This window comes from Lottia gigantea (genome assembly GCF_000327385.1).
Source record: "Lottia gigantea unplaced genomic scaffold LOTGIsca_13, whole genome shotgun sequence".
Classification (NCBI taxonomy): Eukaryota; Metazoa; Mollusca; class Gastropoda; family Lottiidae; genus Lottia; species Lottia gigantea.
This window is the reverse complement of record NW_008707425.1, coordinates 757,792-778,265: the sequence shown is the minus strand read 5'-3', so window position 1 is coordinate 778,265 and position 20,474 is coordinate 757,792. Positions and strand designations below refer to the sequence as shown.

Here is a 20,474-nt window from a genome sequence, read left to right as displayed (position 1 = left end):
AACTACTAGTATCCATTTAATGACATAATAATAACAATCATTGACAGTCATTTTGGTATTTGAGGTAAAAAAAATATCAAGATTTTAAGCAATAGGGTAAGCAGTTGCAAGTTGTAAGCCTGCCTTGTGTCCTATATCATACGTCTGAATTGAAACAGCTGAACCGTTTAATGTAAATGAACATCTCTTTCCTGTATGTACCAGTGCACAAACAGAATATACAGCTATGTCGAATTCTGGTGATACACCAACGAAGAACGAACCAAGGCCTTTCCATATAGCATTCCATCTAAACTGACTACCGAATGTTCTCGGCTGAAAAATAGATTCAATTTTTTTTATTATTTTATATAAGTATGTATGTATGATTATTTCAATCAGTGATTCTCAAACAGAGTCCATATGCACCCGCAGGGTTAAATTCAAAATTCTGAGGTTGAACTTTTGAATGAGGAGTGAATTGAGGATTAGCATAGTACAGTTTTTAGTTTTAGAGCGCTACGGGTGAATGGCGGAAAATATTTCTCGAGGGGAAATTGGATCCTAAAGGTCGAGAAGCACTAATTTAAATCCTAATTTTCAGTTGCCCAGATTCACGAGAATAGACCAAATCAAAATCACAAAATTTGAAAAACTCCAACCGTTTAACTCAGAACCTATTATTTATAACTATTGGCGTATTTGTTGAAATACCAAATTGTTGTTTTCCAATTTGAATGTGATTGTATCCACGAATGACTATCGTAAACCTGTGTAGGTATTGACAGCTTTTTGAAACAAAATGGAAATATTGAAAATATAATTTACTGACCTCTCCTTGTGATACCCAACCTGTATAATCTAATCGACCTGGTTTCTCTTCAAGATAGAACTGAATCCAGTTGTGGAAACCGCCAACAGACGATGACTTCAATTCTCCAACCAAAATATGCTCAAAACCAGAACTATCTAGAATATGTTGGTTTTTGCTGGATCTTGGATACAGATTGAACCACATTTCTGTTAGTGTTTCTCTCCATTGAGCATCGTTATGAGGAACATAACCTAATAAATAAATTGAACACCAACTGAAATTGAACATGCTGATACCATTACAATTCCTGTTTCCATACCCTCCCCCCCATTCATAAGAATAGCAATAAACGACCATTTCCGAAACAATTTAGTCACAACTGACACACAGTCAATTTCACCAGAATTCCAAAGTGAATACTTGCCATTTGTATGTAAAAAGTTGTAAGCTTTTTGCATCACTGATGTTTCCAGTATGGCATCCAAGAAAGCGTTTATCTCTTGCCATTCTGTTTGGAGGATACTGTCTTGCTGTCCTACATTAATATTATAGTTGTCCAGTAATGTAATAAACGTGGCGTAAGTTGGCAGAGCAAACATAGCTTCATTAACACTTTGAAATAATCTGTAAAGAAAATAATTTAAAAAAAATATTTTCCAATAATTCCCTGCAGTGCATTCCCCTACTTAGCAGTAACGCAGGGGTTTTCATCCTTTTTTTCTTCATATTACCCCTTTCTTTATCCTTGATCGATTGTAATACCCCCGTTCTGCCAATAAATTCTTACAATTTTGTGATTTTCTCTTAGGTTTATCTTGAAACCTTTTTATGTCGGAGAATATATAGACTAACTGAATAGAACGACTTCAATTATAATTGCCCAAAAAATATCTACAATTCAGCGCCTTATTACCCCCCAAAAAGTTTGAAATGCCTTGCTCTAACACTTGAAGTCCTAGGTACACATGTATAGTATTGGAAAGTTGATCAACAGTTCCAAAAGTAACTGTCATGAAAAGAATCTTTAATCAGCTCGACTTGTCAATGGAGCTTTCATTCTTTCTTTAATTTGATCTTTCATTTTTATGTCATATCGTGTGCATTTAGGGTAATTTGTCAGGATTGGCCTTTTCAAACGGTCATTTAAAGTAAAACCTAAAAAAGTCAAAAATCATTTGACAAGCCTGAGTTAAATAAGAATATACCTTTGGCTTGCTTGATCTACTCTGTTAGAGTCCGTCACTTTGGTTTGGATATTGAGGGTGTATTCACTTTCAGGGTATCTATTGACGTCACTGGCCCACAAATCTTCCATTAAAGTCGTTAGATCTCCAGATCCCGTACCTGCAGAGATAACATGATCTTATTCAAAAGCTCCAGACACTCGGGTTAGCAGGTAAGATACCAAACGAGTTGTAAAGCAGTGATATGACGAAGAATTCCCAAGAAAATGTAAAAAAAAAATACTTAAACAACTTCAACAATTTGGTTCTGATGTGACGCCAAGATGCAATAGAAGAGCGAAACTGTTCGTAATCCACGATGGTTTAAAAATGCCACTCTAATCAAAATTAAATTACCCCTATTTAACCAATCAAATTCCTTTACTCTCCTACAAAATACCAGCGCTGGTGAGGGCAGAAATTGATTGGTTAAGCAGGGTTATGTAAAATGTTCAAAAGGCCCGTTTTACACCAAAACTGAAGTCCCTATATATTAAAATTAAAGCTAATAAAAAAAATGATCAGGAAATTTTAATTAGACTGACAAAATGCTACCTTCTTTCACCTAATGAGACCGTCGAGAACAATCCATTTTGTAAAGTAAATTTCTTACCACCACCACATAGAGAATCGTAATCGTTACAGCAATCATTGAACTGTTTACATTGTGAGTTACATTGACATGGTTTACTACTATCTAAATTACTTCCACATCGTCCAGCACAGGAACTATCTGATTGTCCAACTAAAATATAAATAATCAATGATTGAACAATATTTTAACGTGGTGATTGTATGATTTGCGTTGAATTTAAAGAGCATGGAGATTAAGATGCTACATTTTCCAAAATAGAACACCCAATACTTGCAATTGTTGAGATGTGTCCAAATTGACCAATTTTCCAGTTAAACTTGGATCCCTTTTCGTAAACTAGTAGAATACTTACGGCATACAGCGTCATAATCGGAACAGCAATCTCCAAAATTTGTACAAGCAGAATTACATTGACATGGCAGAGACTGGTCGACTGGATCGTTGCATCGGCCAACACAAGAGGTAGATCCTACAAATTAAAATAAAGTATTAGAACATCAACATTTATTCGAAGGGAACAGAATGTAGCGTGTATCAACTGGTCTCTTGGGAGATGCTGTTCCCGTATTTTCTAGAAAGGTCAGCTGGAATAATAGTTCTCTTCAGACCAGGAAGACCTCTTCCGACCAAAACAATAATTAACAATAAAATTATTCACCACGATTCCGTCTCTCTTAATCATTTCCTTTTCAAATTGAGTTTCATACTGCTTAAAAGTGCCGTCAACATGGAAAAGGGTCAACTGCTTGGTCAGCTGGAATAATGGATCTCTTTTGACCTCAAATAAGCTCTAAATAAATATTGCTCGCGTCTTATCTCAAAGTTTTTCGAACTGTGTTTTAAACTGCGTTAAGTGTCGGTGATATCCTTGGGTTGTTAACACAAATATCGAGAACCATACTTACCGAATGCGAATCCAACGACAGCGAAGATTGTAACACACCTTGCAAGCATCTTACTGTGAAGTATCTTTATTCTCTCCTTAATTGAAAACTCTTGGTACTCTTTTATATAGGGTACTGTTTTAATATTATTTACAATATCAATAAATTACTTCAAATAAAAGTGCCTCTTTTGGTGTTATGTCAGTGAAATTTATTACTTTCAAAGTGATGTACAACACTCTTATGATTGAAGTGTACTGACTTGATTTACCAATTCGACTTCAGATATTGTATCATTTGTCTTATTTTTTAACGGGACAGCGATTTTTTGTCAGTAAGTCAGAAAATTTAGATGCTCAAATTAAAGGGACAGTTGCGCCATTTTGGGGGGTTGATTTGGGTCTTGAATATATGTAAATAGTATTCACAAGTATTAGAAATGTAACACTATTTATAAAAATTTCTTTTGTATATATCACAGAGTATCTTATCATTTTAACATTCAAAAGCGGATAATTCTGGACATATGGGTTTGAAGGCTTAAATTTCGACGATGAGCTGTGAACCCTATTACTGATTGGCTTACTTAAAAAATTCCCATTTCTGAGACTTAAGTACGATTGGTAAAAATAAATCGTAGAAGGAATTCAACTGTATTTATTATTGTGATATGTTTCTAATGCAAAGGCCCCCAGTATTTAAAGTCGGTTTCCAAAAAGTTTATTCAAAGTGTTTCACTTCTGAACTATATATTTCTAAAAAAAATCTGATATGTCGACAATCATACATGATTGATACAGTTTTCTCTGGTCACATAACGGATTAAAATTTGATTATGTTACAATATAATTATATCTAAACAATGAATTTAAGAAATTTCTAACCACTCATTGTTGTTCCTTATCGTGCATAACCATGATTAGATTACTCATCATAAAAACAGTAAATGTTAATTTGACTAAAACAATCGATTACTTCATTTTAAATTTCATTACCCATGATGTACCAAGTATGTTATATAACGAGAAATGTATTCAAAGATTTCTTGTTAACAATTTACTTGTTCTTGTCAAGTTTCTCATAATGGTAATGGTAACAAGACAAAAAAATTCGATTCCCATAAGTGCAGACAGTTCTTTTTTTAGATTTTTAAGTGATTAAGTTTTACAGTTAAACACATATTTAAACCTTTTGTCAAAAACTATTGTATAGCAAACGGACCCAAAGCGAACATAGATCAGGGCGTCATGATTTTCAAGGCGGAATCTAACCTGAAAATAGAATTTATAAAAGTCTGATGAAACTTACCATCCAAATGTGATATAGTTACACTTTTGTGTTTGTCTTTACTGGGTCAATATTCTCCAAAAGTCAACATTTTCTGTAATATAGACTATATATACTTTTTTGTTAAATGAGATTTCTGTAGATTCATTAGGCCTAGTTAAAATGTATAACTGAAAATAAAGCATTGAGGAATTAATAACTAAACACAATGTTATTACATTACTAACAATATATAACTTTTTCGACGATGATATTTTCGTTCTTCAAGACAAGGTAAAAGAAATCCCTTTGAAAAGTATTGCTAATGGTGTATTCTTAAAACACACTTATTAAAAATTATGAGTGACTTGACAGATTAAAACTTTCACGACTTCATTGTGTGGGGAGGGGGGCTTGTGGGTGTCAGAGGGATGTTGTTACTGCAACTTTATGTTTTAGATTATTGCCAAAATTTGCTTCGAGAAACTTGTAACCCTGCTAAAAAGGTAAAACTCTCATTTACTTCAGTTTATTTTTGCTAAATAATTTTGTTGAATTGTTTTCCTATATATAACTAATTCGAACCACTAATATATACTCTGTTAACTATAATACTTTGATCTAGCAATAATAAATATACGAAAGATTCAAGTGATTTTATATGAATTATTACGGAGGTATGTAAGTCATAAATAACATCTGTATTAGAACTAGTTCACTGGATAAACACTATTGAACGTTTATTACGTATTCTCCTTTGACTCTAACCAGCTGGAAAAGAAGGAAACAACCATTTTTGGCAAAGGTAACTTAGATGCACAAAGATCCTTTCTACCAGTTGGTCCCGGGCAAAATCTTTTGGCATTGAATTTTCCCAGATTATCTGTCCCATATATAACTGGGTAGTAATACTCATGAAAGATCACTTAATCTTGTTCACTTTCCATTTAACATTTGCTCGGCATATTTTATAATGTGATCAATATGATAATCATTTCCAATTCATTTCATTGCGTTTACATCAGTGGACCATGGACCTGGTTGAGAGACACAAGGTAAACACGTCGTGAAGGTCTAGAGTATTTCTGATGATAATTGCAACATAGTCCCGATACTTCATAGAGGTGTTAGAACCATCACCTTACCGTTACATGGTTGTTCATCACTGTCATTTCTCAAAATCAGCATTAAACTCGTGGAGTATGGCTGACATTAGCGATCAATATTATCATCATTTTTAAGTCATTCCATTCCATTAAACAAAGCAGTATTGTGGTTACATCGGTATAGTTAACTTTTACATGGAATTTAGATCAATTATGGAATAAGTTCTTGTAGCTTTACACCTTAAAATAATGATATCCATGTACACTAAAGTGACTTCTAATAGCCAATTGTCATGTTTTACTAATAGTAGTGGACTCTTGTTCAAGCGAATCATGTCTTGTAAAGCATGTATAAAGTGCGCTGTAACTATGACGGAGTCTGGACACCATCCAACAAAATAGTTCATATTGCATTTTACATAGGTGATATGTGTTTATAATGTCTAAAACGGAAATTCGACATGCATTAGTTAGTGTGCCCTAGATTCTACTTGGTAATGATTTTTGTCAGTTAAAATGTTATCTGTAGGGTAAATATAATTTGTATTCATGCTCTTGTGTGACGTGTGACGATGCATTTTATCAAGTTTAGAGATTGTTCTTCATTTGTAATAACACATCCCACAACTGATAGTAACTAAATAAAGCAGTTTTACTGTTAAAGTATGATCGTCTCAAAGGTATATTTACTAGACCAGTAAGACTTCAGCTATGCAACTTACTGTCTGGTCCGATATTTATTACTATTTATGTCGTGAAATCGGTCAAATATCATAAATAATGGCATCTGGAAATTGGTTAAGTAAATAATTACCCTGTTTGTCATTTAATGTAGAAGAAAGATTATAGATTTAACAATTTTGGGGCTTCATCGCCACTTCTTCCTAACAATCCCCTACAGAAAGAGTTACAGATTTTTTTCACATTTCATGAACAACCTACACACAATCTACTCATTCATGCCAACAATGTAATCTCTCTCTTGATTAGATTTGGCCTTCTACTTAATTTGTAATTCTACTGAAAAATTTATTGGACGTTGAGTCGGTGTACATATTATAGAACAGGTTCAATCAGAATGTCACCAAGGAAATCCACTCTCCAACGATTTTAAGAAAGAGATGATGGAACAGTGTTTAAATAATTTTAATACACAAGTAAATATTACACTTAGGAATTTTAAATTTGTACATTCATTAATAGAATATAAACTCTTTAAGACATATTGTATGCCACTCTACGAGTGTCAGCTGTGGGATTATTCCAGCAAAAATATTCAACAATTTTTCTGCTCTTGGCGCAAAGCTGTTAGGATATGGCAACTTCCCAATCGAACCCATTGTGTTTTTTTAAATCTAATCTGTAATGACTTTTCAATTGAAGCCCAATTACATAAACGTTTTTTAAAATTTACACATGGAATAATAACTAGCAAAAATGTATGCACTAATATTTGTTCAAAATTAGCCTGACATGGCAGTCAATCTCCTATCTGCGATAGTTTGAATTATATATGCCATAGGTACAACATTTGTAAATATAATATTTGTAAATTATCATGTGGACAATTATCAGGCATGGTTGATGAAATGGATTTTAATATATACACCAATACCAATGATAAAATGACGGCAAGTACTATTAAATATTTTTTATTGTACAAAGAATCTTTGTTATTCTCGCAAAATAGTTGCGATATTGAAGATATTGATGAAATTATGAATTTTTTATGTGTATCATTGCATGTTTAATAGTTTAAATTGAATTTTTGTATAATTTGTTTTTTTGTATAATTTGTTTTGTATGTGCACTGAGTGTGCGAATAAAGTAATTATTAAAGTAATTATTATATAGGTAGAATTTGTTTTATTTTGATACGTTACCACTACCATAGATATCTGTATTGCAATATACTTCTAAGTAATAGACAGGAAGTTCGTCTCCGTTTTGCTTTCGCGGACAATTGACTTGACAATTCAATTCATGGTTTGTCGTATTATCGGAAGCGTCTAGCTTAGTGATTTTGTCGGTACCAAAAGATTTTCTCCATCTGATTTAATCACGAACAATGCTAAAAATTATTTACAGATTACAAAGTTTCGCTGTTGGTTGTTAATTCTCCATGTTTGACGACTGTAGGTCTTTCAAGCATATTTTCTGTTGCCTCCGAATCTTTCACCACTTCCTCTGAAATAAAAGTTCGAGATTTCATTAAAAATTCAGCTTGGTCTATGAAGAGTAAACTGAAATAACTGTGCAATTCATATAGGATTTGATAGCTAACAATGATAGTTGTTTTTATATCAGGATGTCAGTGCCACAGAACAGTTGAAGAACGGGTGCCAAACACTTAAAATTATCAAGATTTTGATCATACAGTGAACGACGGTTGCCCTCCTTCATAATCTATATTTTGTATGCACAAAAGCCAGTTAAAGGACGAATTCGTTGTCTCCCACATAAACAGGCTTAAACCGACCTGATACTTCATTAAGAAGTTGAAAATCTAATATGTAATCTAGAAATCAGTGAAACATTGGATTTATATTCGACGAAATCCATGTAAATTTTCTGTGTCTGTGACACAATTGAAGATTATTAACAAGGAAGTTCCTATCGTTTGATTTCAATATCGTCGTTCCGTGGGTATTCTTCTATCATGTAAGATTAAAGGAGCGTACTAGCTATTTTATGTTGATTGTGACGGTTGTAGTGGTGAAAATATTATGTTGGGTAGGTTGAATTACTTCAAATATGTTTAAAATAGGCATACCTTTCGTACTATAACTTTCTTGCATAGGCCAAACTCGATCAGTTATATTGAATATTATCAGTAAAATTAAACAGGATGCAGAATATGACCTCCATACCCATCTGGCATCATATATCTGGAATAGACTTCCAGTTAATATAGCACCAAATCCGCGACCTACAAAAATTAAGTTTTTTTTAAAGTTGGTACTCCAGTTCCTTTATGATTTCTGTCCTCTCGGGCTATCCCGTTTACTCGCCTAATGATGACGTGACAGAATGTAACAACCATCGAGGACGATCGACAGCCTTGATCTGAAAATGTAATTTGAATCCACCTACATCGTCTGTATTTTGCAATGTCAGGATAAAATAGTCATAGAAGAACATCCAACCCTTTCTTCCGTCCTACTATCCAGAACAATTTCTATGTTATTGGGCTTTGTTCAGCAAGAATGCAAAAACAGTTACTTTCTATTTCCGTAAATAAGTTTTTTACCAGTGATATAAAAACAAACCCTGAACGTAGGCTGCTTTGTATTTATTCCGAATTTTGGTATGGAGCTTCGAGTATCAAGTATTCCGGTAATTTCAGTGTTTCATCAATCGAAAAGATCAGGACAAGTTCAATAATAAGCTTACCCAAATCGTTGTAAATAGCCCCAGTAATACCTTGAAAGGTACCATGACTTCCAGTTGGTGATATTAAATTCACTTTAGAAGAGATAGATGACCACAGTAATGAATAAGTCACTCCATGCAACAGTTCTAATGGTATAATATACCACTTTGAGTTTATAAACGAATGGCCGACAAAACGTAAAACATAGGCTCCGAGGCCGAAGTTAATGCATACGTCGGGTCCGCATAGTTTTAATAGCTTTGGTGTAAACTGATGAACACAGACTGACGAGACACAATTTATAAGAATTATTATGGCCAAGAAAGATTCATGAATTCCAATATCTTTCAAATACCAGAACAAAAAATTCATCATCGATCCAAGACACATCCCGAAGTAAAGGATTTTTAAGTAGAAAAACATAAGATGTACACTGCACATTTGATTTTTAAGAGTTGAATAGAATCGAACATTTGATTCATTGGCCACATTTACCTCAATAGGAAGTCCTACTAGGAATGTCAGAAGAGTAAATCCAAGAAACACATAAAATATACCATTATAGTAAATATCCACTACGTATACAATACTACTCACTGAAATAAGAGTTCCAACAGTGCCCCATAGTCGTTGCTTACTGTATAAATGTCGCTTAGGATGAATTATAAAGTATGTTATGGTGTCTAAAATTGTCTGGTGGCAGGAATACGAAACTTTAGCAATAAAGAACATACAAAAAGTAATCCCAGCAGTCCAATCAACGGTCCACGAAGTAACTAGATCAGGGGTGGTTCCATTGTTGACGTTGATCAATGTATAGTCACAGTTGGTGATATTCTTTTGAAGAATCACTTTTGTAGTTTTATTCAATTCATAGTTTGTGGAATTAAATTTTTGTGACAAATTTACATCACACGCAGATACGTGGTGATTATGTTTTGACTGACTTCTCGCAGGTATGAACATAAATGAAAAATATCCACAGCCGAAAAGAAGAAGGGTTAGTAACAATAACGTTTTATATCTACTATATTTATCTGCTAATGCCCCCACAAAAGGCCTGAATAGGAAACTACAGATTTGTGTTACACCATTTATAAATCCGGCTTCAAGAGTTGTCATTCCAAGATACTTTAAATGAACCATAATCAAGGGAAGAAGGGAACCGGCAGCTGAAATTCAGAATAAGTGTAAGATGGTGTACAATGACGATGAAATTAAAATAATTGCTTACTCTTTCCTGAGTTACTGATCTCTTACTTTCGCAGCACTAATCGAATTTTGCCGATCATAAAATAATGACTTAAAATGGTACTAGTAGTCTGTAAGGTGTAAATATAACAATTTGTAAGTTTCAATCCCTGAAAGTCTCAGAATTTGTCTGACAATTACCCTATTAAGATTCAGCTATGGATTAAGTCATTGTAAATATATAAGTAAATATCACATTACCTCCATAATTAAAGAAATAATAGGCCTTTAACGGCAACAGACGTCTGTTCACAATCATTATGTGTCTGCTAAAATGCATTCTACATTTTACCTATCTTTCAGGTCAAAGGGTTAAAACTTCTTATATCAACGTTTGACCATGAATAATATTACATATTAAAGTACTTATAACCCACAATTATTTCATAAAGTTAGTCTCTTATCAATGACACCAGAGCATCAAATAAACTCATCCAGAACCATCTTTGTTATATTATCGCTGGCCAAGATCATGCAATATATATATCTCTTAAAGTGAAGTTAGGCAACAAATATATCAGTTTCAAAAAGGTGGTAGTATCAAGTTTTTTTCCGATTTCCTCTCGGGAAAAGACAACTTAAAGCATGGATTGGAGCTATCAGCGAAGTATTTTGTAACGAAGGATTATTCTAGTGTTTTCGGTAAACTTTTTGTGAATGGGTGGCCAGACTAAGTCGATGAATTCGAGGTGTATTTTGCACTGTGTTTTCACATACAAGGATGACCTATTGGAATAGAAAAAAGCAAACAGCTTAGCGATAATGATATAGAAGCCAGAAAATCTAATGCGTTTGAAGGTATGCTTGTAAATATTGGTAAAACATAGCTTTGAAGACAATATCGGTATTTATCATAAGAAAATTCCCCCATAATCATCATGTATTTGTAGGAATACTACAAATTGTTTGGCTGGCATTTCAGGATCAACATGCCAGTGTCAGTAATATCTTCATTTTTTCTGCTTACCTACCTTACAAAATTGTCTCCGGCGATCGTTCTTAAAAATAAGTAAGTTTGTGAAATTGCTAACTGTATAAGAGTAAGTGTCGGAATATGAGGAATATGAGTCCTCCCCATGCTAAGCTGTTTACATTTCAATATTTGTGAATTATCAGTTTTAGTACAGCCACCTTTTTCTCTTCTTTATACAGTCAATTTTTTAAAAAAAAATTCATTGACTATAAATATTGGACTTTAACTCCAGAACATATTTTCTTTGAATTTTTAGGATCGAGCATATATCTGCTCTTTCTTCCATTGTTTTATATCAGCATGTAGCTATCGTGCTTTTTTGTCATTTTATTAACAATTATAAATGTGTACAGAAATATTTTGGATATGATTATGAATTATAATGTAAGAATCATCTGAAATTTTTTTTTTCAAATCTCAAATGTGTTGGTTTGTACAAGTTACACTCAAATACAATTGGACAAGATGTAGGACTGTATATATACAACATTCACAATTCACGAGATAGTGGGTGCAGATTGTGTTCAGATCGTGATGTCAATAGGATATCAAAAATTGTCAAAACGTTGTGAATTCTGTCTCTTGGCATAATGAAACACGATTGCAAAAAGTTGATGCCACCAATTCAGCTTGGTAAAGTCACAAAACTTTTGTAATGAAACTGATAGGTTATACCAAGTTTTTAATATGTAAGATACTTGAATGTTATAAAGCTGAAAGCCAGTTGTCACTAATTTCTCTATACCAATATCTACTATGGCAAAGAAGGCAAAGCGTCGGTGGGCTGGTATTCGTTTCTGTTGTTGGTCAGGTCGGTGGTTACCTCTTGATTGGTAGGTGTTGTAGGTAGGTCGGCGATGGGGTGGGATATAGCTGGATGGGTTGGTTGGTGGTCGGCAATTGGTAGGTGGTAGAGGGCGATGGAAGACACGGCCATTGTAGGGTACGTGATGTTGGTTTGGTTGACGATTAGTGTTTCTATGTCTGGCTTCTTGCCAGTGGTTGTTGTAGTTGGGGAGCATAATGAAAATAACTTGGGGTTAGAAGGGAATGTACAGCGGATGTAACAGGAGGAAACTGTATATGCTAGCGTGAAAATGTGGGGATCAAATTATGCAAATAACAACTGGGTTTGGGGATATATAAAGTAAGATGAAAGTTATGATGAAAAATGCAAAAAAAATATATTTAGGTGATAAATAACACTAACAATGATGTGAAAAATTATAACAAGTAAAACAAAAATGTACAGGTCTAGGGGTGAAACTTAATAGAGAAATTGGGACAAAGGGCCTGAATTCTGGGTTTTCTTCTGATCTAATGACAAGCAGTATAGTACCTGTTAATGTTACTGATTGTTTGTTATTTTTTGTTTTCGGTTTCCACTACAATCTAAAAGGATTTAAACCAAGGTTATATGAATTATGAGATAGCATAACCGAAAGTACAGAGATATGACAAATGAGGTACGAGACTACTCGCTTGTAAAAGTGATTTTGATTGGCGGGAGTGTTTCGCGTGATTGGCTGCTATAATTAGCTTGTAGTGTTACCAGTACGCGACCATGGTATCAATCTCGTTAGATTATAATAGAGACAAAAAAAAAAATAAAATAATTAAGAAATTAAATTATAATCTAACTTTAATTAGATTGCGTAATAAGTGGCTCCAGGAGCCTCTGCTAAACCAGCCAATGTCACTAGATCGTACATCGAACATCTATTGTTAAAAAAAGTGAAAGATCGGCAATACCGGTGTCGGAAACAATAATAAGCACATTTTACTTGAGGTGTAGAATCATAAACAGCCAATGGTGCCAAACTGCTTGAGATGATCATGTCCGATTTTAATAAATCGTACTTTCTTCTTCTTGGCAATTGCATGGTGCATTTGTTCTTTAAATCTGTAATGTGAAGAAAGTAATTAGATTTTATCACTGATCTTTGCTATTTATATAGATCCATGAATTCAATGGATACGGTATGGGAAATAGGACCACAATCCTTTCGAACACCAAGCTATCGTGTCCCACTAATTATCAGATTGTTACTGTGTTTCGGACAAAAAGAAATTCCCCATTCTTATTGTATATGTGGTAGTAGCTCACAGCTCCTTTAATTGAAACATCCACGACATCCCTTAACGTGTTAAATGTGGAAAGAAGCCCAAGACAAGGACCGTGGTATGGTAACAACCCGCATTGAGGTAATAATGAAGTACAATACCACAATCATTTCGGTAACAGGCCCTGTTGTTACATTTCAATTGGATGTCGATGGTCCAGATCAGTATGATAGGATGTTTTATACTGTTAATAAGCTCCGACTTAATTGACATCACTTCGTACGAATATTGCATTAAGGTTTTTATTCATATTATTAACGGCAATATTTCCTACAGAGTTACCTAGATATAGTCGTCTAAATAGTTATCTGATAGTAATACTATATTTTAGATGAACAGAGCACTTTTCAGAGATAAAGTCCGACGCAGGGTGCTCGTAAATTAAACATTTATTAAACAATTAATATTCTTAACTGTGGTTCTGATGCACGTCATAAAAATGTCGATGAAATACTCACCCGATGAGACATTATCAGCTTCGTTGAGACAGGTATCGTGGTTAGAGAAGATGATATTAGAATCAACAATACTGAACATGACCAAACATCTGATAAAACCTCTGTATCCAGGAGTATTTGTGTCCCAACTGCCAATCTCCACAAATGACATTCCACTTTGATTAAACATGCCACACGAATCGAATGCACTGTTAATGATGTCATTATTGATAACAATTGCCATCGTACCATTGGAAATATCTCTCCTTATTCCAACCAAGTACCATGTACTGGTATTAAACATATTTGCTGTCGAAATGAATCCACATTCAGTACCGTTTATAAGAAATGCCCGCAGAACTATAAAATTTTCGCCTATGCTTAAATCAAAGAGTTTCTGCTCATATCTATCGGTAATATTTAGAAGAGAACCTGAAGTTGGTTTCTGTACATAGATATTTATAACCAAAGTAAAGTTGGAATCCAACTCCTCACCATTAATCTCTAGGCGCAATACAGATAAAGACGAACCATCCATGAGTATGGCATTATTTGGTAAATTTGGATGCTCGTCTCCAAATCGTAGGCATTTGTGCTCATTTTTTTTGAAGGTTTTCATATCCTTTGTAAATCCTTTGTTATCCATTGTCCAAACATGTGATGATAAAAAGCATGGTGGATCTGGAGTAAAGAAAATTAAATTCATTTGTAATGATTTTAACATCGATTCCATGATTTTACATTGATTACAATGATTATGTTGATGGCAATGAGTATACATTGATAACAATGATTGCACATTTGTTATGATTATACATTGATGATAATGATTATACATTTCTAATGATAATGATTATACATTGATGGTTATGATTATACAGTGGCAATAATGGTTACAATTACTCCAATGATTGTAAATACAAAACAATGATAATTCCTTAAATACAATACTATTACTTACTGAGTGTTTTTTCTAATAACTATAACTAACCTGGTGGATTCCATGACCAGTTACTCTTTAAAGCATTTTTGAGAAGATCCTGTTCATCAAATCCCGAGTCTGAATTATACAAGGCAGCGCCTGTCATTGATCCTATGTATTTACTCCCACCAAATGTGAGTCTTCCAGGGGTAATTAAAGAACAACTCTTTAAGTGGTTTATGGAAATTATTTGTGTCTTGTTGTTCACATAGAGCGATAACCTGCTGTCATTGAAATTATATACTAACACTACCATCGTCCATGAGTTTAGTGTAACGTTTAATACAGAGTTCGGGGAACCGCAAATGGACGTCAACGAACAATTTTCGGTTACTTTCATAGTTGCCGTTACATTCCCCGCTATTACTTCTGCGTGCATAGTCAATATACCTTGGACAGTGGTTTGGTAATCTGCTTCATAATGAAATAATACACCCTTATTAGTTTCTGTTTTGAAGAAGAGGGTAAAAGCTATATCTGAGTCTGTAATATTTGGGTCGGACGGTATCCTGACATCAAGATATTGAGTTCCATCAAAATATAATGAGGTATAGTTCAAATCCGGATGTCCTGGTCCAGTGGGAAAACAGTCAGATAGTGAACTATTATTTTGATCGGTCATGACCTCTAAATCGTTCGACAATCCGCTCAATGGCCACAAATATTTTGGTTTATTCATTGCATCAGTCATCTTACAACCAATAACTGAAAATTGAAGAAAAGAATCACATTTTGTATCAATTGCGATCGCCAATCATCAGTTATAGTATTTTGTATTTTTGCCATTTGCATCCTAGTTTTTATCAATATTCTAAAGATAGACTGCCTAGAAAGGTAATATACGCCCACTGGCAGCTGATTTTGAATTAAAATATTTGATAGTACAGTAACAATCACCAGTATGAATTGATACTAAATAACATTACCAAGTTTTGTAGAAATCAGACAAGAATCATGCTTTTTAGTGTTTACGAGCTAAAAATTTAACCCTTTCAACCCTATGGACCGGTTTACCTGCAAAACATTAACGCAATATGTACCCGAGCAGCCGGTATACTGACCGTTCCTAAGCGACGTCATACAACTTTAAGGTCATACACTTTTACTTTTATTACTTGGAGTTCAGGGTATATGACATTATAATTCATTTAAACTCAGGGTTCACAGGGTAGCGTTTTCAAACACAAGGGCAATAACTCATACTGAATATCTTTAAATTCTCCTATGTTCAATGAGGTTCATCCTTGGGTGATCAACTCACACCAAGTCTGTCAAGAATTGTTCCTACAATAGTGTTTACGGGCTAATATTAACGCGTTTTCAAAAACAAATCCAATATATATTAAATATTTTTCGATTTTTCTGATTTTTAATAGGTTTCAGCCTTGGGTGATAAACACTCACAGTGTCGTCAAAATCTGTAACGAATTGTGTCTTCTGGAGTGTTTGTGAGTTAAATTGAACGCGTTTTCAAGAATAAGGGCAATAACCCATGCTAAATATTCTTGGATTCTTCTGATTTTCAATAGGGTTTATCCTTGAGTAATTACCTACAAACACTCACACCAAATCTTTCGACAAAATCCGTCAAGAATTGTGCCTTCTAGAGTGTTTACGAGCTAAATATTAAACGCATTTTCAAGAACGAGGGCAATAACTCAAAATAAATATTTTTCGATTTTTCTGGTTGATAACAAACACTCACACCAAGTTTCGTCAAAAACCATCAGGAATTGTGCACCCTAGAGTGTTTACGGTGACTTTACGAGCAATTCTAAACGGTCGGACGGACGGATCGACATGGGTGACGTCAATGTATGCACCCTCCCCCATGTCAGCGTATCAAAATTACTTGCCGTATTACCTATTGGACCTTATCAACAAGACAGACAACTTTCGAGTACCCGAGTACCCAGAGTATAAAGTATTGATAGAAAAGTGAAATTCTTAATTTGGTATTGAATTAAGTTGAAGGAATTATACGATTATCGTCCAGAACTTCTGAAGACTGATAACATATATTCAAGGTCAAATCAACCTCCGAAAATGATCAACCATGGCCTTTACAGTCACAAATGACGAATTCCTCGCAACGAATATTGGCCACTGTAAAAATACGGCAACCAATCGCTTCATTTAATCTTTAATCATATTTTAAACTAAAGTGCCGTTTGTCCGTGTCTCTGTGAATGTGTTTTAGCATTTGTTGGTAATGCAGTACCAATCTTGAATGTACTGAACCAATGTCATTATTAGTGTCTGAAATCTTCTATGTTTGGATTCTGCTGGAAATGCTTGGTCGTTTTGACATGTATGATAAATTCAATCAATTTGGCATTTGGAGAGTTAAACAACCCTTTCTCGCTCTATGACATATCACCTTTTAACACTATGAAATTCATAGTTCACAACGAATAAGTAAAAGTCTAAAATGAATCTACAACTACAAGTATTCAATAAATACCAAATGTCTTACCTAGAAATAAAAAATACTGCCACATGTTTGGTAACCTGTCAAAAAACTTCCGTTAGTTGGTAGATGACAAGTTAACGTCTGATTCCAGTTAACTAGTATCACAGGCTGTCTGTAACACTGGTTGGTTGGTAGATGCCAAGTTAACGTCCGCTACCGGTAACTAACGTCACAGGCAACTATTTGAACATTAACTACTCGTATAGACAAGCTATTATATTAAAGATAACAGGGCTGTTTTCATTTTATCGATCAAGTTACATAAAGTTTTTAATTATTACAAATTTTATACAGATGGAATGCCATTCCGTTCTGGTTAGGTTGCTTTGTGTTGTGTTTTATTATTCATAAACACTAAAGAAACATCAAGAATTTTCGCAGATCATGATGGTGGTATATGGCCGTTGATAATATAAAGCCATGGGGTCTCGCACAGAGCTAGTAGTTGAACACGATATTTTACATGTCCATTTAATGTTGAAAGTTCTTTGAGTGAGACATTAACCTATGGCCTTTTGTACTACAAACTGTGGACGTGAAAATAGTTAATCGTACCCATTCGGCAATCCTCGGCAGCTGATTCTGTCCCCGTAATGTTTGGTTATTTCATTGTGTTTTCTTGGGCGAAACTCTTCTTCAGGCAATTTGCAGTGATAAGAATCAGAATATAGTCCATAATATTATAGCTTTGGGAGATAATAGTTATTATCACGTGGCAATATTGGCATGGTTCCGGCAAACTATGGCTCCCATTCATCACCGTGATATGTTGCAAAGCGCTAGAGGAATTATCTATGTAGGCCGTTTGAGTTGCACCTTGGTACCTTGTTCAGCAAGGTTTATCAGTAATTTGTTCACAGTTTACCGTCAATATGTTAAGCATGTATACCGAATATTTGCTACAACCACCAAGATCGGCACCCGCGGCCCTAACAGTAACACAGAGACTCGCGTCTAAGGCTTCAGCGATGACCACTTACCCTCTTAATCGTCTACGGTCAGTTTACATATTCAAGGCCTAAATTAACCACCAAAAACCTTTGACGATACCTTGACATTTGGAAATCAAGGTCGCTGTCTTGACATAATTGCCCTCATTGCCGACGATGTCAGCGTTCATAAGTCAACCGGGGTATGGAACTAAAACGTAAACCTTTAATTTCATTCCAAAACTAGCAACACAAAACATTTTGTCCCCGTATTTAAATCACAACTCCCTATTCCTATTCTAATCGTGTCTTTAGTGTTGTTACGCATTAAAAGACAAGGAACCCCTTGAACAAATAACATTCTTTTAATACATGTACTATGATAGTGGCGTATTAATAATATTTATAAGTAAGAGTTTTTAGACTTAGAGGAATTCGGAGCATCCATAATAGAACATCGATTTTGAACTGTCACATTTATCTTTTTTTATTCGCTACGTAAAAGGCCACAGTTTGCCATTTTCGTGGGTTGATTTTGGTCTTGAAAATATGAAAGACCAGAACTGCACAAAAATCGCATGGTATAATCCTAACAAACTATAAACTTCACTTTCATTTTCAATTTTATGTCTCTTCCATAGTGAGTTGGAGTGTCAAGTGAAGTCGTCATTATAATATTCAGTGGCGTTTATTACGGGTGACAGGAAGGATCATGCCTCCCGGAAAATTTTGTTGCCCCTTCTCCGTCTTTTTTCAAATATTATTAGAAACGCCACTGTACTCAAACGCGGATAATTATTAATTTTTAATAAACTTAGTGTCAATTTATGCTAATATTTTCGTTTACCCATCCGATAAATCATACGCCTTTTCAAAATCACTATAGCATATCTGAGATTAAGAACTTGTGAGAGCCATCACCGATCTCTTGGGACCGATGCCTAACAAAAAGACCTTTGTTTAAATATCTTTCATAAAATTACTTATTAAGAATTTTTTGCTGTTGTGTCTATTGGTTTATTTGAGTTTATTATTGAGTCTCATGTATGTAATGCCTTGTTATTGTGTGTCTATGGGTTTATTAGCATTGCTTTGTTGTTGTTTCTCATGGGTTTGTTCGGATGCCTCATTATTGTGTCTATGGATTTATTGTGGTTACCTTGTTATTGAGTCTATAAATTTATTGGAATTGCTGTGTTATTATGTCTAAGGGCTTATTGGAATTGCTCATGGGTGTATTGGTATTGCCTTGTTATTGTGTGTCTATGGATTTATTAGCATTGCTTTGTTGTTGTTTCTCATGGGTTTGTTCGGATGCCTAATTATTGTGTATATGGGTTTATTGGGTTTTGGGGTAGACAGGGTATTCTTATTATTGGTCCCCATGAATGCATTGCCTTGTTATTGAGTCTCATGCGTTTTTTTAGATGGCTTTGATAATGATATCGTTTTTCATGTGCTTATAAGAATTTTAAAATTATTGAATCCCACGGAGCTATTGAAATTTATGAATTTACAGAGATTGCTATCAGGCTATATGAGTTTATTTGAATTATGTTTCATAAATTTTAGATATGACGATTCCCGTTTAATTTTTTAGTCAGGAACTTAACCAGTGACAAACATCTGAGATTAGATAGGGCCTCTTAGTGAAGTACTGTGCATCTTCCAAAATGCAGTGAGATTATTATATATTTAAGGTGAAGACTTTCAATGTGTTAAGTATTTATATGGGGGATTCATATTGATTTTGGGATGCAGACATCAATTTTAGATGCTTCCAGAATAACACGCGTGTGTTGGTGTATTAAAATCACAGGACTTTTGTACTAGATTAGAGCAGGTAAATGACGAGTGCTTTCTGTAAAAGCAAATACTGAAGACATAATGTGTGCTTATGTATATATATATTTTTTAATTAATCCTTATATTCTGTTCTTTAATACCAAGATTTTGTCTTAGGTTTGATTTCCCTCCATACCGACTTGAGGCACGACAGAATTTATTCTTCGTAAGTTCAGTGACCACATTGAAGAAATGCACAAAAAGAGTTCCTCAAGAAAAG

The 20,474-nt window shown here is 34.3% G+C and overlaps 3 protein-coding genes across 3 annotated transcripts; all 3 read right to left on the bottom strand.

Moving 5' to 3' along the window:
* LOTGIDRAFT_230532 (hypothetical protein) lies at window positions 1-3,582 on the bottom strand. The gene is made up of 7 exons (XM_009048891.1): window positions 3,517-3,582; window positions 2,964-3,080; window positions 2,630-2,761; window positions 1,999-2,137; window positions 1,218-1,417; window positions 812-1,044; window positions 1-315 (listed from the first exon to the last, which is right to left on the bottom strand). Exons 1-7 carry the CDS (start codon window positions 3,563-3,565, stop codon window positions 85-87), a joined length of 1,101 nt encoding a protein of 366 aa, XP_009047139.1. The 5' UTR covers window positions 3,566-3,582; the 3' UTR covers window positions 1-84.
* Window positions 3,583-7,956: 4,374 nt separating this feature from the next.
* LOTGIDRAFT_157115 (hypothetical protein) lies at window positions 7,957-11,569 on the bottom strand (the record flags this gene model as incomplete). Its single annotated transcript, XM_009048890.1, has 5 exons — window positions 7,957-8,054; window positions 8,641-8,796; window positions 9,261-9,524; window positions 10,188-10,300; window positions 11,463-11,569. The coding sequence occupies 5 exons, from the start codon at window positions 11,567-11,569 to the stop codon at window positions 7,957-7,959; spliced, it is 738 nt and encodes a 245-aa protein (XP_009047138.1).
* Window positions 11,570-13,110: 1,541 nt separating this feature from the next.
* Window positions 13,111-17,508, bottom strand: LOTGIDRAFT_157114 (hypothetical protein; the record flags this gene model as incomplete). The annotated part of the gene is made up of 4 exons (XM_009048889.1): window positions 13,111-13,367; window positions 14,047-14,706; window positions 15,017-15,712; window positions 17,484-17,508. 4 exons carry the CDS (start codon window positions 17,506-17,508, stop codon window positions 13,111-13,113), a joined length of 1,638 nt encoding a protein of 545 aa, XP_009047137.1.
* Window positions 17,509-20,474: the final 2,966 nt, after the last annotated feature.

Bases quoted from the DNA above. Each gene is read 5' to 3' on its own strand.
- LOTGIDRAFT_230532 (XM_009048891.1), bottom strand. From the start codon at position 3,565: ATGCTTGCAAGGTGTGTTACAATCTTCGCTGTCGTTGGATTCGCATTC. The intron at 2,762-2,963 runs GTAAGTATTCTA...TTTATATTTTAG, and splicing joins CGATTATGACGCTGTATGCC to TTGGACAATCAGATAGTTCC. The intron at 1,045-1,217 runs GCAAGTATTCAC...TTTATTTATTAG, and splicing joins CAACTTTTTACATACAAATG to GTTATGTTCCTCATAACGAT.